The 20,993-nt window shown below is 31.6% G+C and overlaps 1 protein-coding gene across 1 annotated transcript; it reads right to left on the bottom strand.

Annotated features, from left to right (window-relative positions):
- Positions 1-729: 729 nt before the first annotated feature.
- Positions 730-20,638, bottom strand: LOC139513294 (stimulated by retinoic acid gene 6 protein-like). The gene is made up of 15 exons (XM_071301658.1): positions 20,569-20,638; positions 19,818-19,885; positions 19,356-19,501; positions 17,379-17,499; positions 16,699-16,741; positions 15,449-15,574; positions 14,289-14,416; positions 12,044-12,158; positions 11,809-11,926; positions 8,967-9,124; positions 8,287-8,335; positions 5,732-5,849; positions 3,666-3,797; positions 2,379-2,542; positions 730-1,134 (listed from the first exon to the last, which is right to left on the bottom strand). The coding sequence occupies exons 8-15, from the start codon at positions 12,131-12,133 to the stop codon at positions 815-817; spliced, it is 1,149 nt and encodes a 382-aa protein (XP_071157759.1). The 5' UTR covers positions 12,134-12,158; positions 14,289-14,416; positions 15,449-15,574; positions 16,699-16,741; positions 17,379-17,499; positions 19,356-19,501; positions 19,818-19,885; positions 20,569-20,638; the 3' UTR covers positions 730-814.
- Positions 20,639-20,993: the final 355 nt, after the last annotated feature.

Raw genomic sequence — 20,993 nt, 5'->3', positions numbered from 1 at the left:
ACATCTACAGCGTGAGTGATAAGTTATCACAATTTCAGCGTTGACAGGCTGCACACTGAGCCCCCCCCCCCCCCCCCAAAAAAAAGTAAATTATCAGCATGTTATCCTTGAGTGGAGGATTGTTGTTCCCTCCTACATGTTTAATGTAAATAAAAGACACTTAATTATGCATTTATGTTTCTAAATTTTAATATTCATCGTTTCTAGGGCAATCGATATATTTAAAAAATGAATTCACTCTTATACACAGACCAGAAAATGAGGAGAAGCGGGTGTACTTGATAAAGAACAATCTTGAAATCACAGAAAAATAAAGTTACAACGCTTTTATTGCTGTTCTTCATCTTAAACTCTTGTAAAGAATGCAATAAAAAAACAAACTTTATAACTTCTGGCATATTCCAGAAAGCCCCTATGCAGAACTGTGTCAGACAATCGATATTCTTTAATATCATTCGATAATCTCTACTATTCATACTTTCTCATTGTTTTTGTTACATATATGCATCCTTTCTCAGTATTGCGAAATTTTCATAATGAGGTAAAAATATGTTCCGCACGTTTTGATTGGCTGTGCATTGCTTATTACTTTTTTTTTTTACAGAGATCGTACAGTAGCAGCTAAGACGAAATACTATACACATAAGTATACATGCCAATCTTATAACCAGAGAAATAAACACGTATGTAAGTAAAGGGAAGGCTGTTAAAAGTTATCAGAAACACATACCATGTACATATATTTATTATTAATGACTTCAAAGAAAATAATTGATCATGAATAACTTATATTGTTTCTACCTATCACAATGCATCATTTAGTAAAATCTCCTGTCCTATCTGGATAAAAATCTGAACGTTTTATCTTGCCATCATGGTGTCTTCTAACAGATGGATTATTTATAAGTGTGACAGCTTTAAACCACATATTCTGGATGCGTTTCCGTCTTTGAATCAGTTCACTGCCTGATATACTGTTCTGATAGCATACATGATTTCCCTGTGTTTCTAATGATATGAACTTTCTTTTGTCTTTGACCATGAGCGTTTGACGCAATTCCTCACAAAACACGATCAGAATGGGGTTTCTATGGTATAACTCTAACATTATAAGACCAACATAGCTTTTATATCCTGAAAGTAATCATTTATTTTACAATTTTCAAACAGGTTGACAATATCTATATATTCACATCGTTTGTACGTGAAGCAATTTTTGACCTATCAAATTCGATTGAGTGAATCTGTAAAAATTTCGAAAAAATTGAGATATCTGAGTTCGCAATTAGAACATTTTAAATTCGTTTTGTGGAGATTCTATCGATTATATCGTATCAATAATTTATACTCGAAATAACTAAACGGTATCACGAATTAAAATTATATCATTTGTTCCACTCCATGCGTAATAAATGAAATAATTCATTATAACTAATGTTGAAATTCGTTATTTAAAAGAGTAGACAACTCATATTATAGTTTTTTTTTAATTGGAGAGTCTATTAAATTTTATGTATTTTGTTAATCGTTAATGCAATAACTATTTATGCATGTAGTACTATCTTACAATCTGTAATGCCATTTATTTTGTACAAATACAAAATCCGTTATATCAAACTAAATCAGTCATAAAGATTTCTAAATTCATAAGTATTTTGTTACTAATTCCAAATTGGGAATTGTAGTCTTTTAAGACTCGTTTTACACTAATCTAATTCAGATTGTAAAATACAATATATTTCACGAAACGTGGTTTATAAAGGCAAAGTGAAAGGTTTGTTTGCATGCGAAACTGGTTTTCCCTGTTATTCGTTATTGTTTGTACGATTTGTACGTCTGTTTTTCGGGTGATGGTTGTCAGTGTCGTTCCATAAATACGTAGGTGATCCTTGTTTTATCCTTTATCATGTATCATAAAATATTTAAGTTTGTATTATGAGATTATTCAATAACCATTTGTATATCAATGTACATGACTTTGTATTGTAACCTATGAGTCATAATATCACCAATAGGCCGATGACATTTTCCAAATAAACCCTCGTATCATTTATCGACCTATAAACCCTCGTATCATTTATCGACCTATACCAAATCTCGGGCTACTGAAGTCCTCGATCAGCATAAGAAATCCTGTGATTGAATGGAAAATGTCTTACACTTATAAGGACAATCGGAATTTTAACTTTCAAACTTATTCACCGAACATTTGTCAAAACGAAGAATGCCAATTGAGGTCAACAATTATAACAAAACGGAATAACATGCAGCAACATTCATTAGTTACAGCTAAGCATCTGTAAATTCTAAAAAAATAATGGACAATTGGAATATAATTGTAATTTGACCTTGAATTGTTTTTTGTTGAGGATACGTACCACTGTCTAATTGTTCAAATCCACGTGGTAATAGACTTCTGTCGATACGTGCTAGAGTAAGGATGCCAATAGCACCACCTAGTAATATTCTTCGAATGCAGGTTAAAAATCCGATGATGACATGAAAGAAGAACATGAAGTACATCAAAACACTGAAAAGTTTTCTAAAAAAAAAGAAACCTATATGAGAAATTAGAATAGAGGTAGGTATGAACTTTTCCCCTCTGTAAACATATTTGAATGATATCTTCATTTAAATGTAGATATTGCATTCATAAAGCACATGCTAGCATATGTTTTATACGAAATTAGATTGTTCTAGTGTAATACTTTTTCATACTTGATGGATCATATTTTTAGATACATATTTTAATCTTGGTACTGAGGTTGTTTACCATCTTAATTACGTGTTATAGTATTCTTTATTTGTCAATGTTAGTTTAACTTTTACTGTTTAGTCTATTTTTGGTAAAATTCATTTGACGTGGCTTGGTACTTATACAACCCGTCATTGTGTTATTGTGGTAATCTTTTGTATTCTTGTCTTCATTTATTATAACGTGCTTTGTCTATATATGTCTTGACTGTTGTACCTTTTTTCTGATATTTTTATCTATTAATGTCTGCTTGTTTGTTTCACACATCGTTGTCAATATAATTGAATTTTATACCGACTTTCATACAAGTGAGAGGTTTAGGTAGCTATAACACCAGGTTTAATAAACCGTTCTCTGCGTAAGATTATTGTGTACCAAGTCAGGAACATGACAGTTGTTATCTATTCGTTTGATGTGTTTGAACTTTTAAATTTGACATTTGATTAGGGACTTTCCGTTCTGAAATTTTCTAGGAAATCGGTATTTTTGTTATTTATTTTTTTTCAATAAAATTTTTAAATAAGGACGGGACTTCTCATCTTTTGACATCACAACTTAAAATATATAGAGTCAGAATGACAACAACTTATACAAAGATATTTGCATAGATTGCAATTTCGAACGTTGGTTAATTTCCAAGACGACTCTAAAAAAATGTTTTCAAGTAACTAGCTATTGTTTAATTATGAGAACCATCGGTATTGTATAACGTAAAATCTTGATTTTAACTGTTTAAACCATAAATGTATATGCTGAAGAATGTTTAAACTTACTAATTAAATATAAAGGCACTAATAATTTATTCTAGGATCGGTGATGGGACTTTAGTGTCTTTATTGTGATGGAAAAAAAAACCACACAAATATATAGACATTTCAAACACTGTTCAATAATGTAGAATGTTGCGTACCTGTTTTTCACTGCAATAACCCGTTGTACATCACCAGATGTTCCTTTCTGCACTGTATGGTTTTGTAAAAAATACCGATTCACCAAGAAAGTCTCACACAGATGAAAAATGTAATGAGCTGCAACCAGCGGACTGGAAAAAAGAATATATTTCAAAAGAACTGCATTTTAGTTACAGTTAAAAGCCATCGAATAAACACTATTATATCTTATGTTTCTTGATGCATCTCGTATGACAAACGACAAACATGTATTGCAATATATTGATCACTACTTATATCTTCACTCAGTGTTAAATGTAATTTTACAGTTATATAAGTTTTCGACGAACAGTAAGTAGAATATTGAAGGAATTGAAAGTATGTGAAATTAAATAATAAAATCATATATAACTTACTATACATAACAAGAAGATTTACATTTGATTAGAAAGAAGTTGTAACAGACGGACTGACTAGAAGGAAAAGTATACAAAAAGGCAAACATTACATAAAATAATAAGCCGAGCAATCTATCGGGTTTGTAAAAGGAGTAACAATTTAAGTCGGATGCAAAGTATGACTATGTATTGTTTTATTTTCTTTGAAGGGAGATTATCAAATTCAGTTAAGTAACTATTGAAAGTTACTTTCAAACAAAACAATTATGCAAACACCAATTGTTTTCCAAACATCAGCCTCTTATTGACTGCTTTGACATAAATATTATTCCATTTAACAAGAACCAATGTTTGTAAAAGTTCCATTCCAACTTAAATATTACGAAAACAAGGTTCCAACTCCCTCATGCCATACATTTGATTTGGCTGGTATTCTAAGGTCACTTTTGATTAAATTGTTCTTAAAGTATTTCGGTAATTATCAAACATTGGCGTTAATATATTTGGATTTGCACGTTGTCTGAAAAAAGCTTAGGGGTGTAGATAAAGGCAAAAGTAGGTTACCACTGTTCAAAATTCAAAAATGAATTAAGCGAAAACAAAGCCGGATTACAAACAAAAACCAAGGGAAACACATTAACTAGAAGAGGAAAACAACGGAACAACAGAAGCACCAAGCTACAATAAAAACAAACACCAATATACATAAACGGACTATTAAATAATAGCTGCCTTATTACAGGTCAATCTAAGAAAAAAAACCTAAAAGTTAAGATCGGTAGAAAATGTGAAACAACTGTTTAACAAGCGGATGGAAGGGGATAAACCATTATGGCAAATAAGATATGCATATATTACGAAGTAAAAACTTGTATTTGCTGAGAAAATGCGGCAAAAGCTTATAATTAATAAACAGAGATAAAACAGTAGTAACAATCCCTTCGAGTGAAGAATCATAAAACGTCTTTAATTTTCATGTACTGTACTTTCTTTCTTATGATGTGTTTGATAATAATAATATAAATTGGACAAACATGTTTAACGGGAGGGCAAAGGTCCACACGTATATGCCTCCTCAGTTGAGGCGGAGTTATAATCGAACGGGTTAAACTTTCCTGCAATGAACACGAATATGAAAAAGAGACATAAACTATCTGCTTTACGGACGTCGACTAGAAGCCTAATATCTTCTTATACCGTTCTATCGTCTTAATGTTTTTTTGTTCTGTAGTTTCACATGATTTGTGACATGAATTAATTAAGACAATCGTAGTTTACCGATGTTCAAATCTAATATATCTATCAAGAATAAGAAAAACAAATCAAGGAAACTAATAAACACCGGCATCAACTCCATAGACCAGCACAGTTAGGGTCTGCTGCTATGCATACATATCCCGCAATTGGAATACACACACAAGTTTATCAAAAACATATTTAACGTTTAACACGTACATGTACTAACTCATGAAATCTGCTAGGGTTACACGACGATGGAGTCATTATTGGTAGATATGTCTTTCTATCCTTAATCTCCAATTTATATAACGTTTTTCTTAAATTAAGCAAGCATTTATGGATTAAACATGTATAAAGCTTTATTTTGAAAAAAAAAATTCCGCACATTGTAACATAAAACTTGTCACAGTAAGTGTTTAGGCTAGATTATGTTTTAATATTGTACTTACAATATAGCTTTCACACCAATTAAAAATTGGTCTGAAACTTTACCCATTAATGGAAGAATAAGAAGAAATGCCAGCATGTAACACAACAGCAGTATGACAACGAATAATATTACATAGCCTAGAAGATTAAAAAAAAAAGCTGATTGAAAAATTCTGCAATTCCAGAAGTCGTATACAAATAAAGTCGTTCTCTTTTTCTTTGACGATTTCCACTTCAACATACTTGTCATATGCAGTATAAAATGTTTTATATGAAAAGGTCCTTATATAATCCAATGTCATCATAGCATTAATTGTTTATTAACGTTTTCGTTCTGAATGTATACTAATCAATATGAATTCAAATAATGATTTGGATGAACGCACAAGACTGATTATATCTTTTGAATACCTGTATCCACAAAACAAATTTTAGGAAATGTTATATTTACATATAATTAAGGATGTATTCTTCTGACGTTTCAGTCTCGTTGAAATCTCGTTCTGGAATTATTTCCAAAACATGTGATACAAGTGGAAAATATTAATGAATTTAGGAAACGTTATAATCAAACTTAATTTTGTAAAAAAACTTATGTATTTACAACAATCAATTTTTGTTACTACCAATCAAGACAGTCTTTTAAGCAAAAACTTTGAGAAAATGGGTGAGGTTTGCAAGAAATGATTTGACCAGAAACATGTACACCCCATATCACTTTTTTTATTTTCAGATTTCTTAAATATATACTTTTTCAATCATTTATAACAAAGAAATAGACCACTTTCGAGTTCATCCGTCACCGGAAAAAACTCGTCAATTATACGCGCCTTTATGACGTCATTTACCAGATAGAGGGGGTCGCCTGTATCCCTGCACTATTTACGTTCATCAAGCGTCTTGGTGATTGTCATTGTGCAGGATAAACTAGAAATAATGGTTGTTCTGTAGGTACTTAATGACAATTCCCTAATGACATCAATGCTGATTGTCAATTTTGAGAATTCAATTTGTCGTATAATTCGTACAATATAGAATTATAGTTTTCCAACCACTCGCTCAACATTGGAATGGAAGTGACTACGCCCCTAAACGCACAAATGACCTTCACTAAAACCAGAGTTTTTGACGGAAATGCATCGAACTCGAAAGTTGTCTATTGAAATAATATGCATTTTGTTCTTAAAACTTGAGAAAAATTACAACTTTACAAAATTGTCAGCATGGAAGATTTGGCACGAAAAAGCATAAAAATATTAACACCTACCTATAGTTTTTATAAGTAAAATTTATTCAGATTGGTCCACTTCATCTTTATTGAAAGTATGAAAAAAAGTTTGTGAAACCGTGATTTTTTCCCGATAATAGCCCAAAATTGATGAAAAATGGGAAAATCATCAAAATTAGGAAATTTTAAAGGGTCGTAGCAAAAAATGAAGCGCAGCACCATATGATTTTTTCTCCACCAGTTATTATTTTACAGTCATATTAACACAAAAATCAGGTTCAGAAAAAAAAGTTTATTTCTAGAAATATTTTGCTCTTCGTAGGTTGACATCCTTAAATATGAAATGTTTTGTAAATATGTGTCTCATAAGCCAACCCTATGGCTTGGTACTGATTGTTTTAATGTATTTTTTTTATTATGTCTTTTTATAATGTTCAATCAGTATGTGACACATTAATTAGGTGAAACTTATTTAATTTTTATGTATCGTATTGCATGTTATCGTTGTAATCACGTACGGAAACAATTTCTCTATAAATCAAATTTAATTCAATGAGTGAAATAGGAGTCAATTAAAAACAACCCACACTTTATAATTACCAAAAATAACAAGAGAAAATATACTACCGTATCAATTTCTGTTCAGTAGTTGAGCATCTTGCAGATAAGTATAGTTTATATTCAAGTATAAACGCATATCGAATTATGAATAACAATCAAAGAAAAATGTAAAATCACAAAAATACTTAACTCAGAGGAAAATCAAATCGGAAAGTCTCTAATCACATAGAAAATTCAAATGACAAAACATATAAAAAACGAATGGACAAGAACTGTCATATTCCTGACTTGGTTCAGGCATTTTCAAATGTAGAAAATGGTGAATTAAATTTGGTTTTATAGCGCTTAACCTCTCACTTTGTACAACAGTCTCGTCAAATTCCGACAAATACAGACAAATCATTGTAAAGAAAGTGTCTTTTTTTCGGAATTAGAAGAACCTGTATCTGATTATTGGAGGGTTGATTGCTCACATTCATGTTTATCCCCGACAGATTCTTTATGTGTCTGTCCTAAAAGGTCAGTAGTTGTCGTAGTTTACTGTAATATTTGTTTCACATGTTTTCACATATTAGCCATATATATCTACGTTTAATTCATTATTCTACACTGTACAATATACACCATACTTTCGTTTTACTCTGTTAAGTATGATGCAGTTTGTTTTATTCTGCTTTAATGCATTTAATTTATTTTCCCAAGACAACAACGTAGAAACCAACGTAGGTTTCTATTGAAATAACTAAAGCAAACTTTAGAAAAAATGAAAAAGTGTAAAATACTCACACCAAAACATATAAGCTATTTGAGTTCCTGAATATCGAAGACTTGACGCCTGTTGACAAGATAAAGTATGATTTAAATGAACTAATAATTAATATAAAATGTAAGGTTTTACTATTACAATCAAAAATTATTTGACCGCTGATACAAAGAATCGTACTTCTGGACCAACCCGCATCAAGTACGTTCAAAGCCGAAACTGAAAAGGGATGCTTAGACACTAATGACCTTTTCGAAGACTAAGGAGTTACTGAAATCCTTTGAATATCTTATTAGTTTTTGCTGCAAAGGTGAGGAAAATATATTGTTTCAAAATTGAAATTGTCTCTCTTGTCAAATACTCTGGAAATTAAATGACCGCTGGAGTTATATTCGACGGTTACGGAGTTTAGTTTAAGTTTAGATATTCGTTTTAAACAAAGCAAGTGATCAAAGTTGGTGATATTAAATTAGGCCATGAAGAACTTGCGATTTGCCAATATCCTTATCAAAAGCTATGTGTTTGTATAATGGATTACCCGAGTGTTCATTTATTCCTAATTCACTGAACTAAACATCCCTATTAATAGGATCACGAGAAGAGAAAACTGTTTTAAGATTGAAACTACTATTTGGTAATCTGTCGACAAATGCCATAATAAATTTGTAACACGTAACTGTTTACAAATGTGTATTTTACTCACTATAAAATCTTTATTATCAGATCTTTTGACTTTCCTTGGCAAAAAGCTGAAATCTCCAGAATACATTCTTCTCAAATCTCTTTGATAGCTTCTATATATTAGTATACTATAAAATGCCATTATTAAGGTTGAAGTGGCAAAAGATGTATAGAAACTCACTGAAAAAAACCCAGATGAATTCACTATGAGTAAAATACCGTTAATCTTCCAAAGGAAATGTTATATCGCTATAAACTAATAGTACAGTAACATATTTGTTTATTGCCTTTTTTTTTGTATGTGTGTGTGTTTTTTGTATGTATGTTTTTGTTTTTTGTTCGTTTTGATTAATTCTTACGTTTGCCTTTAATTGTTTTAATTATGACAATTGGATAAAGTTTTTATTTGATATTGTGTTCTATATTGTACTTACGATGACAGATTTACTTATGTACACATGAAATTATGCACACACATTTTCGCTGATCCAATGTGAAGAATACTGATCAGACCAAAATGACGTTTGTACAAATATTAACCTTAATCATTAAATCATAACTTCAGGTGTTGAATAGAGCGCATTGACTGAAATTGCAGTATTTCAAATATTTTGAATACATTGGTTGTATTTTTGTTTCCTGCATCTAGGACTAATCATAAAAGATAACACAGTATAGACTGCTAAACACATACCACTCTTTTGTTTTAAAAAGAAAATTAGCCATATAAAGGCAACAGTTTAATACCGCTATTCAAAACTCATAAATAATTGAGAGAAACCAAATTCGGGTTATAAATTAAAACCGAGGACACACATCAACCATAAGAAAAAAACAACGGAACAACAGAAACACTGAAGAACCAACGGAACAACAGAAACACTGAAGAACCAACGGAACAACAGAAACACTAGAGAACCAACGGAACAACAGAAACACTGAAGAACCAATGGAACAACAGAAACACTGAAGAACCAATGGAACAACAGAAACACTGAAGAACCAACGGAACAACAGAAACACTGAAGAACCAACGGAACAACAGAAACACTGAAGAACAACAAAAATAAACGGCAAAATACATAGAAACAGACTACAAAATCAAAGATGTCCAAAGACTCTTACGTGATATAACTCATAACTGAAAAATCAATTCATTGCATTTGGTGCAACTTAAAATTAATATGTCTTTACTATGAAAAAAAATGAAATTATACGGATTAATTTGAAAATGTTTATGCTGAGTGCAGCTTATTTACTATCAAGTTATATCTTCCATATTATGTACACTTCTTAATGTCCAAATACATCATACGAGTGACTTACAACTGTCATATTTCTGACTTGGTACATGCATTTTCTTATGTAGAAAACGGTGGATTAAACCTTGTTTTAAAGCTAGCTACACCCCTCACTTGTATGACAGTCAAATTCCATTATATTGACAACGATGTGTGAACAAAACAAACAGACATAATATGTAAAAAAGTCAAAAATAGTCAACATTATGTAATCTTAATCACTATAAAACAAAGAAGCACAAAAAGGCATATAGACAAAGCACATTAGCAAAATTGAACGACAAGAATACGAGAATTATTATTGAACAATAACACCATGACGGGATGTATAAGTACAAAGTCACGTCAAATTGATATCAATAAAAACAGAATAATCAGTAATAGTATTATCAATAAAGACACATTAAAGAATACTATAACACGTTATTAAGATGATGAACAACTTCAGTACCCAGAACATATACTTCAAGACCATCGTGTATTATTTGTGAAGTTGATATGGAATATTTAGCAACAATGTCTCGGTACCTTCTGATAAACTTTTGTTTTAGAAAACTTACGAGACATTCCTTGACATATCTCTGGTTCATCAACTTTCTGCTCAGAAATAGGTGACGCTTTACAAAGTCTGAGTAGGAGCTGCAAGCTTTTGAATACCGAATAAGTTTTGAAATGTATATTCCATATGCAGGTGAAGTTGGTATATCGCTACTAAGGTGGGGGGAAACGATAATTTCAAATTTAAATCGTCTCGTTTGTCATAGACTCTGGTAGTGAGATGACCGTGTATGTCAAATTCGAGGTAAAGGTTTAAAAATGAGGCAGAGGGAAGTACCATAAATGCCCCTTCTAGTAGAAAGAATAAATAAATGTCATCGAACTTTTAGACTCTATGCCTTTGAATGTATAGATCTTTGATTTCTTAATTTACTCGTAGTATTTTTTTTAAATTTTTGTTTAATCTTTTCTTTTGCATTTTTTATCATTATTTAGTTTTATTTGTAAATATAGGTGTAGAAACTCATATCATCAAGATTGCTATTAATATCAATTTTAAATCAGAGACCTGCCATTTTCTATAGAATATCAATATAGTTCAGTCTCATCAAAGATAACGGGCTTATATGGTAACCTATAGTTGTTAATGTCTGTGTCATTTTGGTCTCTTGTGGACAGTTGTCTCATTGACAATCATACTACATCTTTTTTTTTTTTTAAATTATAATATGTTACACCAGACACGCGTCTCGTCTACAAAAAGACATCAATAGTCCTCGAATCAAAACCTTTAGACGGCCGAAAAAAAGAAGTTTAAATTAAAGTATAAAAAGCCAACAACTCCTAAATGTTGTACCAATTACGGCCAAGGCAATCTGTTCGTACAGTTCTTCAATAAGGCAATTAAGGGCCAATGTGACATTGGAATCGTAAGACAAGTGATAAATGTGGTATACGTATTCATGCATATCCGTTTGATTTTGATGTGTATATTTGCGTAAATATATATTTAAATATAAATAATAAATGATATTAATATACATCCTTTATCATAACATTCCTTACCATCAGTAACTTGGAGGATAAGATCGCCATCAAATAAAGCTGTTGAATTCAAGTCATTCAACGCCACCACTGCATATTGTCGAAGTGGTTGATACAAGAGACACAAGGTTATGCTCAACTGAAATAGTTTAAAGTTCAAATTGAGTATGATCTGTCCAACGAATGATCAAATTGATAGTTTGTGCCTTTTATCGTTGATGTTATGGAATATAGAAGACAAAACCCAGTTATTTACCTGCAGCAGTATTAGTGTTGATACTACAAAGGTGAAAATAACTCTTGGAGATGTTCTAAGTGGTGAACTATCATTAAGTCTTTTCATCATTCCAGTTCTGTATGATTCAAATCTCCTAAAAAATGAATCATCTGTTTTATTTTTTTTTGTTGTTGTCATATTTTACTTAAACTGTATAAATGCATAGTTTTAAATAAAGGAAACAGTAGTATACCGCTTTTCAAAAGTCATAAATAGATTGAAAGAAAACACATCAACTATAAGAGGAAAACAACGAAATAACAGAAAACAATGCAACATTCATAGAAACGAACTATTAGATAACGACTACCATATTCCGAACTTGGTGCAGGACACTAAAAGAAAAAATGGTGCTTTGAACCTGGTTGTGTGGCTAGACAAACCTCTAAACTGTATGGCAATGTTAAATATACCGCTAAAATGACGGACAAACATGAAGGGAACAGAGTACAAATAAATGCAAAAATAACAAAGACAGAGAAATACATAAATAAATAATATAATAGTACATTTTGACATGCTAACCACAGAATAATAACGAATAACTAAAATGATTTAGGACAGTACACAAAAGTAGCTTAATAGAATTACGAACTGTGTGTCTGAAACACAAATGGATCAACGCCACAAAAAGTAACGTCACAGGTAAATTTCTTAAAATTAGATTAATTATGTTATTTGATGTATTGTATAACAATTACAAGAATATTAATAGAGAAGAGTGTTAGTAATAGTGCAACTAACTGTGTCGGCCTTTCTTCTAAATAAAACTTTGTTAAACAAATAAATCCAGTTCGCATAGTTGCTTTAAACTAAACTCATTCAAATGAACATTTGAAAGATATGAAATGATACTTATATCTTGAAAAATATATTGCAAACTGGCACATTATGTATTTTCACCTACGTTTTATAAGTATGTAGTACAAATCGGAATTCCAAAAAAAATATATATATATACGTCTGAAAAAGTGTACAAAACTACACCAATATTTAAAATGAGAAACGCTTAATGTAAGTATCTATACAAATTTCGGATAGCAGTGTGATTATGATGATGTTAACTGAATCATCTCAATGTATAATAATTCTGATATAACTAAAACAAACTTTATCGTAATGCAGTTTTTCTAAAATCGTAACTATGTCGTGACAGATTCTGATGTATCGGATTAAAGTCGTATCAATGTTCTCTGGAACGTGCATGATATGAAGAAATTTGTCATTGCTGTATTTTTGCCGATTATGTTTTGGTTTTATCCAGATCTTGCCGATTGCGAACAGTCTTTGCCGAAATCGAAACGGAATAGTCCCAAAATAAATACGAACGTCGGCAATGATACCTTCGCCAGACTCCCGACAATTACAGAACACAGAAACGACTGAGTCCAGAAAAAGCCGTGTGCAATGCGGTACAGTAGACTGAATTTCGTTCCGCCAGTACCTAATCATCCCGAATGTGGCGACAGTTTTCTCACGTCAGCGTCGGTTTACTGTCTGATCTCTGTTAGATCTTATTCAGTAGAATCGACACGCTGTCGGATCATGTTTGGTCGTTTTTTACCATGCAAAAAATACAAATTGGATTAGATTCGGATTGAGAACAGGATAATTTGGAGAAATTCGGTTCGAAACGACTGAATTTGAACGTTTCCTGAACAATTTCTGATTGTTGTCTGATTCAATACATGTTTTTATTAATTTTAATTAAAGTTTGAATTTCAAGCCACAATTCACAGGATCTTTATCAGACTTTTGACACATTTTTATCAGGAATGGTCCTGTCAAGGACGGCAGTAAAAATCGTGAATGTGTGACCCTAGCTTAAGCTCATCGACCATTAATCAACAGTGCGATTTCAAATTATAACACAACTGTGCTTTATAAAGTTTTAACATTACTTGTCTGTTTTAATGGTGACTGGTTTCTGAGAAAGAAGTTTCATTATGCAAACAACAACTGTCTTATTATTAAAAGTCTTATACTTTTTACCTGTATTTACCTGTAAATTGGCGCAAATGAAAGGGTTTTATTTTTGGCGCAATGAAATATTGTTTGTGGCGCAAATGAAATGTCAATTGGCTCAAAAGCAAAGCGGCGATTTATTTATATCAAATATTGCTATTGTATTAAAAACAAATCCAGAAAAAAAGCTTCAGACGCACGAATTTAATTTAAAGTTGAAATAGTACGGATATGTAGCAGATTAATTTGTATTACTTACTGATAAGCTCCAACATTAGCTTCTTGAACATTACCAATTCCAACTAAGGTATTTCCACTGTTACTTTTGAACAACCATTTCACATATGTCCTTTCGTAACTATAACTGACAAGCTGTGTAACAGTTTGCTAAAGACGCACAATACAGAGACAATAATGACAAGAATGTACTGACAGATTTGAAGATTCACATGTAGAAATTTCGCAAAGTGTGAAATGATATTTCATTAAAAAGATTGTAAATTGTAAATTTGAAAACCAATAACAGTAAATCGAAATAAACATACCTATCATATAAGAATAAATTACCTTAGCTTTATTTGGCAAAATTTTTGGAATTTTTGGCCGTCAACGCTCTTCAACTTCGTATTTTATTTGGCAAACTAACTTTTTTTTATTCGAGCGTATCTGCTGAGTCATTTATAGACGAAGCCGCGTGTCTGGCGTACTGAAACAACATTTATGAATCAATCAGGCTATTTCAGATATCGAAAGGCAATAACAATGTTCGTTTTTATTACAGACAATACGTTATTATTACCACCATATAAAGTCTTTCATGCTCCTCTGATCACTTCCTTCGTATTAGGATTGCGATATTTATAAAGCAAGGAAATCCACTCAACACTATTGACAATATTTCGGTATCAAAATCTCAAGCAAAATTAGTTTATTTTACGCAGCCAGTGTTGATTAACTGTTAATAAATATCAGTTTCATTCATGACGACAAATATGTCAAAAAATTGTCGTTATCACAATCCCGTCTGTTTTCCCTCTAATGTGACTTACATAATAAATCACCATATGTGTACATATATAAAGAACGTGACGGTGGTCATATGCAGAGCAGCTGATCTGCTTCCGTTCCTTGAGTACCTGAGATCACCCCGGTTTTTGGTGGGGTTCGTGTTAAGTCTTTAGTTTTTCTATGATGAGTTTCGTGATCTGTTGTTTGTCTCTTGGTCGTTTTTAATTTGTTTTTGGCCATTAAATTGTCAGCTTGTTTTCTATCTTATGAGTTTAAACATCTCTCGCCTCTCTTTATCATTTCTAGAAATCTTGCAATAAATCATTTGTTAATACAAATTACTTTTAGCGTATTATCAGATGATACAAATAAACACTTTGCCATTGACAATTTCTTCCATGTCAAACTAACCCCAGTATGTCCAGATTTTGTACATGTCTTTACACTAACAATTGCACGGTACACAAAATGACAGAGAAGTATACCATAACATATCAGTATTGGTACATAGGTTATAATGCTACTTCTATTTCGAGTCTGAAAAGAAAATTGATTTATATTTGACATTTTAACAATTGCGCAAAAATCAGTGTCGCAGTTCGTTGCTAGCGTTCATTTTCAATTTCAGTCGCAAATGCCAAGAACGTGTCTCTTAACTTCCTTATTCATTGATGATTTACATAATTTAATGTTACTTTTTGTTATTTGGCATTTCATATGTTTAAGCTTATAAATGTTCTTTGCGTTCAAATGTCCGGTTTGAGTTTTTTTAATGAAGGTAATTCCAGATCAGCGCTTCTGATTGATCGATGTTTCAGGGACAGTTAGTGTTAATTTCGCTCACCTGTAGATAATGTTTGGTTTAATTTTGGTAGTTTGTATAATGTATTATTAAAGACTATACGGTATGGGTTTTTCTCATTGATGGAAGCCGTGGAACGTTGGTGGATAGTTTTTTGGCAATCATACCACATCTTATTATTTTTATACTGTAACATAGGTTTGAATGAGAGCCTGCTTGTTTCCATTTGAAGATCAATTTTTATGTTATATAATAAATTAGATTTTTATGCATTGCAAGATTGTGAAGAGTTCTTTTAATTAAACAGATGGTGTGCATTGTAACTAGCAGATTATAAAGCACTTTAAACATATAAGGGCTTTTACAACCACTATCAACGGGTGCTGTTTTGATACAACCATTCATGCATAAGGATACTGGATGTAATTCTTACTAAAGACAGTTGATTTATCTTTTATTACATGATCCGTGATGTCGATCGCCCTGGACATGAAATTTTCTTTAAAAAAAGTACTGAGAATGATAGATAATTCCCAAAACAAACTGAAATAAGGCCTTTTGGAATTATTGCCAATTTGACAACTATCCAACTCCAACGGAAGAGGATTTAAACAGCTGGACAGACACACATCAAAAGTTAACTATGCATATATATGAGCGCTAATTCCTCTCTTAACTGTTGACGGTGAGGTACACCACAACATATAAACAAACTGTCAAAAGCAGATGGAAAAGGCTTTGACAGAGAAACATGCAGCGAAATAACAAACCTATCATTAAATTAAATGATTTTAGAGTTCTCTAAATTAATGAACGCTATATTTCGAACATGTGGTGAGCCTATATAGAGTGTACTTACTGTAATATCAAGCTGTACAAGTTGATAAATAAGTTCGCCGATCCTTCAAATAGAGATTGCACGAAATGTTGGAAATTTTACTGTTTTCAAATATAATTTAAAAAAGCATCACTGGTAACATTTAGAGTAGGTAGCTGCATTTCATTATTACTAATAAAGCAACGATAACCCAAAACCGCGGGGGCTGACTTCAGGGGAGTATAGATCATGGGTGGTCTGTAATTACTTAAGCTACTACATCGAAAGATATATGATAAGTATATACATCTTCTTTGGTCATCCTTAAGGTATCTTTCAGAAATTTAGATTTTCAATATAAGAACGGTATAAGCGTCTGTTTATTTCTGTCGCAATGCTACATATGTACAGGAACAACAAATTAAATCTAAATTCTTCCTGTAATTGTTTCTCCATTTTGTCGGACATCAGTCCAAAACAAACATCTAGAAAGTCCAACAGATGTTGAATGTTTGCATTTGACTTAAAAATATATATATGCCATTCTGTTTTCAGTGATGTCGTATACACAATACCATTAACGGCAACAATGTTACTGGACCAGGTGCGCATATTGACGATTAATCTTTCGTCCGTGATGCTCGAATAAAAAATACTTCGAAGTTCAAACCATTATACCAGCTTACAAAACCAAAGAGAACCAAAAGTTATTTTTTACTCACAGATATGTGCAATATATTATTCCTGCTACAATCCCAACCGGCTCAATTTTATAACTGATAGCAGCAAAAATAGGATAAAACTTTAAAGAGACGACAGCTGAAAGAAGTAGCCACAATGGAACTGAAAGAGACAATTCAGGATTTTTAATTTCTACAATGAATGCGTAATAAAAGCTAAAACAATAAACAAAGATTTCATACAACTAGTGACAATGTCTCTAAAAAGTAAGTATATATCTTTTTGTTTAAATTGTTCTCACCTTAACTAGTAATGTTACTTTGAAGTGTACGATTGTTATTTATTAGATTTTACAGTAGGTTGATATTTCGCACGGAAAAAAAGTAAACATGTTACGTTTTTAAGAAAAATCGTATTTAGAAATGCTCGCAGTAACTAAAAGCATGTTTTAATTTCTTAATAAACTAAAAAGTTACTATTAGGCAGCAGTCCTTTTGCGCCAATAACTGTTTTTTCAGGGGTATCATTTGCACCAACTTTTGTTTTCCAAATGTATCAACTGCGCCAATATTCGGAACTCATTTGCGACAATTTAACAGTACACATATCTATCATAAATATTAATGATTAATTTGTATTCTTATTTTTTGCTTAAAAAGTATTTATAAGTTTGGAAATATTTCACCATGAAGATGAGCATCTGGCAGGGGCGTATCCCCTTTGTTAATGAAGTGGAATCACAAACCGAAGGGCGAGGGATATATAGCGTTTTAAAACAGTTACGACTGTATTAAAATTTGTATTTATTTGTTATGTTTTTTTAGTCAATTATTTAACTTCGAAATGTTCGAGTCGAATGAAGACTTTTCAAACATGTTTTTTTTTTTGTGTTTTGTGTACGCCGTGAGAGCCTTTAAAATCACGGAGATTTGTTCCATTTTTTAGTATTTTTATTGAGCAAAGTAGATATAAAAATAAGGAGATATGGCCAGTATGATTGCCGATGAGACAACTATCCACCAAAGTGTAAATGGAAGTGGATGTAAGCAATACTGTAAAATTCAAATGAAATGGATGTAAGCAAAGATGTATATATAAAAAAACATAATCATAAACATAAACACAATATTATATTATGTGGAGTTTCTGTTAGCCTAAACATATCAAAACATTGATTCAATCTTTTGAATTTCTATCTTGAAGTCATATTGAAATTCTGGTCAGAAAAAAAGGAATCCCAAACGACGTTTTTTCTTAACAGCAAGTGCGTCAGTAACTTTTTCAATATCAATTTCCCAATGTGTGTATGCATGAAGGATGGACAAACTAGAAAGTCTTTCTGTATGCATTGTAGAGCGGACATAAGTTACCAGTCTTCTCATTACGCTAATAAATTGTCTCTGCTGTTGCTGTTGTCATCGGCTTGTTCACTAGAATCAGCGGACAAATGTAAATGTTTGGATATAGATTTATTATGAACTGTTTTTATGCATTTCATCCTTCAATGTTTGTCTATTTAGACAATAAAGTGAAGTTACAAGCTACTACATACATTTAATTGAGAAGTACCCATATAGCAAATGGGGAATGTGTCAAAAGAGACAACAAACCGATCATAGAGCAGACAACAGCCAAAGGCCACCAATGGGTCATCAATGCAGCGAGAAACTACCGTACCCGGAGGAGTCCTTCAGCTGGCCCTATAACAAATATGTTACTAGTTCAGTGATAAAGTATGTTTCAGAAAAGGAAACATTTTCCGAATAAATTAAGGAAGGGGATGTCATTTTTCTTCTAATTGGAGCAATCGTATGTTTTAATTTTGGCGCAAATGATACCATGTTATTTTGAAACAGGTGACGCAAACGTAGCATTGGAGAAAAAAGTTGTGGCGCAAAAGGACGCATTTTTGGCTCAAACGGATCTCTCCCTACTGTTCTGACAACAGTAAAAAAAAAAATTAGTAATTAAAAGAATAAAGTTTCACAAGTAGGGGGAACTGATATTATAATACTTACTCTGAACCCAATGTTTTAGTTCAGGAGATACGTTTTTCGATATCGTGTTTTCAGACAGTATAAGTCGTAGTATTGTAGACGACGTGCAACCAAAAGCTGCAGCGTATGCATAGGTCAATTTGTCATCTCCCAGCAGATCAACTGGGCTAAAAAGGAAGTTTCAATATAGTACGAAAATTAAAGATTGAAGAAAATCGTTATTACCAATAATACATGGTATATTTTTGAAAATATGTTAATACAGCTGCAGGAAACCAAAAAATGGGTCGAATGAAGATTGATAAGGCAATAACTTAAAATGATATAATACACATGCAAGTATTATACTTTTAACTCAAACTCCAATTGAGGAACATATTATTTATCTCATTTTCCAGATAATGATTTGATATTACAAGGAAGTTTTTTTTATTTATAGTCGGACTATCGTTTTAATTGACGTATTTTACAAAATATACTGACACTACGATTCCTGGTCTTTTTCCTTTTGAACCTCGTTCCAGACATGACAAAACTACCAATATACATATCTGAAAAGTTCAAACTACTGTCATAAGTAGTCGATACAAGTTGTTTGATTTATTCATTTAAAGAATTGAAAAAAAATTAATGATGATTGTTAATGCATCTACTTGCAAATAGTTTAAACAGTTATCGTGTCGTTATCTCGTTAATATTGTTAACCAGATCCAAATAGAACAGTGTAATTTGAAAATGAAAACCTCTTTTAAAATATCTGTATAAACGATTTTACAATGTTGATTAGTCCATGATAACTTAAACATACATGTAGTATAAAAAAATGAAATTTAAGGTAAAGTTTATGTAGATAAACTTAAATTTGATTTGAAGTATCTGCTAAATGAAAAATCCGGCACAGTTGTAATAGTTTTTAAAAAGAGTCATACAATAGATCCCATTTGCCATTGCAAATGTAATCAACGTATTTATTTGTTATATATTATAGGGAATAATTCTGTCTTACTTCAACAGCATCCAATTTTCCTGTGTGTTCAATTATCTGTAAAAATATGCTCAATTCTGTTTTTACCTTTTATCGTTTAAATCTAATTTCACTATTTCAAAATTGCACTTAAGCACAATAATTATCTATATATGAGATTTTTACGAATTCAATTGACACAGTGTATATAAACAAAAGTCTTAAACACACAGAAGTCATAAAAAAATTACTATGTGTAGTGCCACTTACTGCCAATGCATATGCTCCTAAGTCTAAACTCTGAAGTGTCTCGTCACTTTCTAAACTTATGGAATTTGCATCAGTTCTATAAGAAAATGTGTAATTATATATCACCCTTTTAGAATACCCTTTCGCATTATTTAAACATTTGCCTTTGAAACTGGAAAAGTTCTTTACCATGTTTACTGTTGACTTAGAAAAAAGAAAAAAAAAACAGATAAAGAATAACCAAATTACCAGTTGCATTTATACTGATTTGCCGATCCCTTCTTTGAATGTATTATGATAAATCATGACACGTGCTTTTAATAGGTTTGTTTAATGCCCTATTGGCTCTGATAATAACTAAATCAATTTGTATAGGGATTTTCAAGTGTCTTCCTCCTGGAAAAAAGAGAGGTTCCTGCGTCAATTGTTCATGATTAAAACCTAAA

Source organism: Mytilus edulis, chromosome 2, assembly GCF_963676685.1.
Source record: "Mytilus edulis chromosome 2, xbMytEdul2.2, whole genome shotgun sequence".
Classification (NCBI taxonomy): domain Eukaryota; kingdom Metazoa; phylum Mollusca; class Bivalvia; order Mytilida; family Mytilidae; genus Mytilus; species Mytilus edulis.
Note: the sequence above shows the minus strand (reverse complement) of the source record. Positions and strands in the feature narration are given on the sequence as shown.

Bases quoted from the DNA above. Each gene is read 5' to 3' on its own strand.
- LOC139513294 (XM_071301658.1), bottom strand. From the start codon at position 12,133: ATGATGAAAAGACTTAATGATAGTTCACCACTTAGAACATCTCCAAGA. The intron at 9,125-11,808 runs GTAAGGAATGTT...GGTTTTTTTCAG, and splicing joins TATCCTCCAAGTTACTGATG to TGAGTTTCTATACATCTTTT. The intron at 1,135-2,378 runs GTACGTATCCTC...GATTACTTTCAG, and splicing joins ATTTGAACAATTAGACAGTG to GATATAAAAGCTATGTTGGT.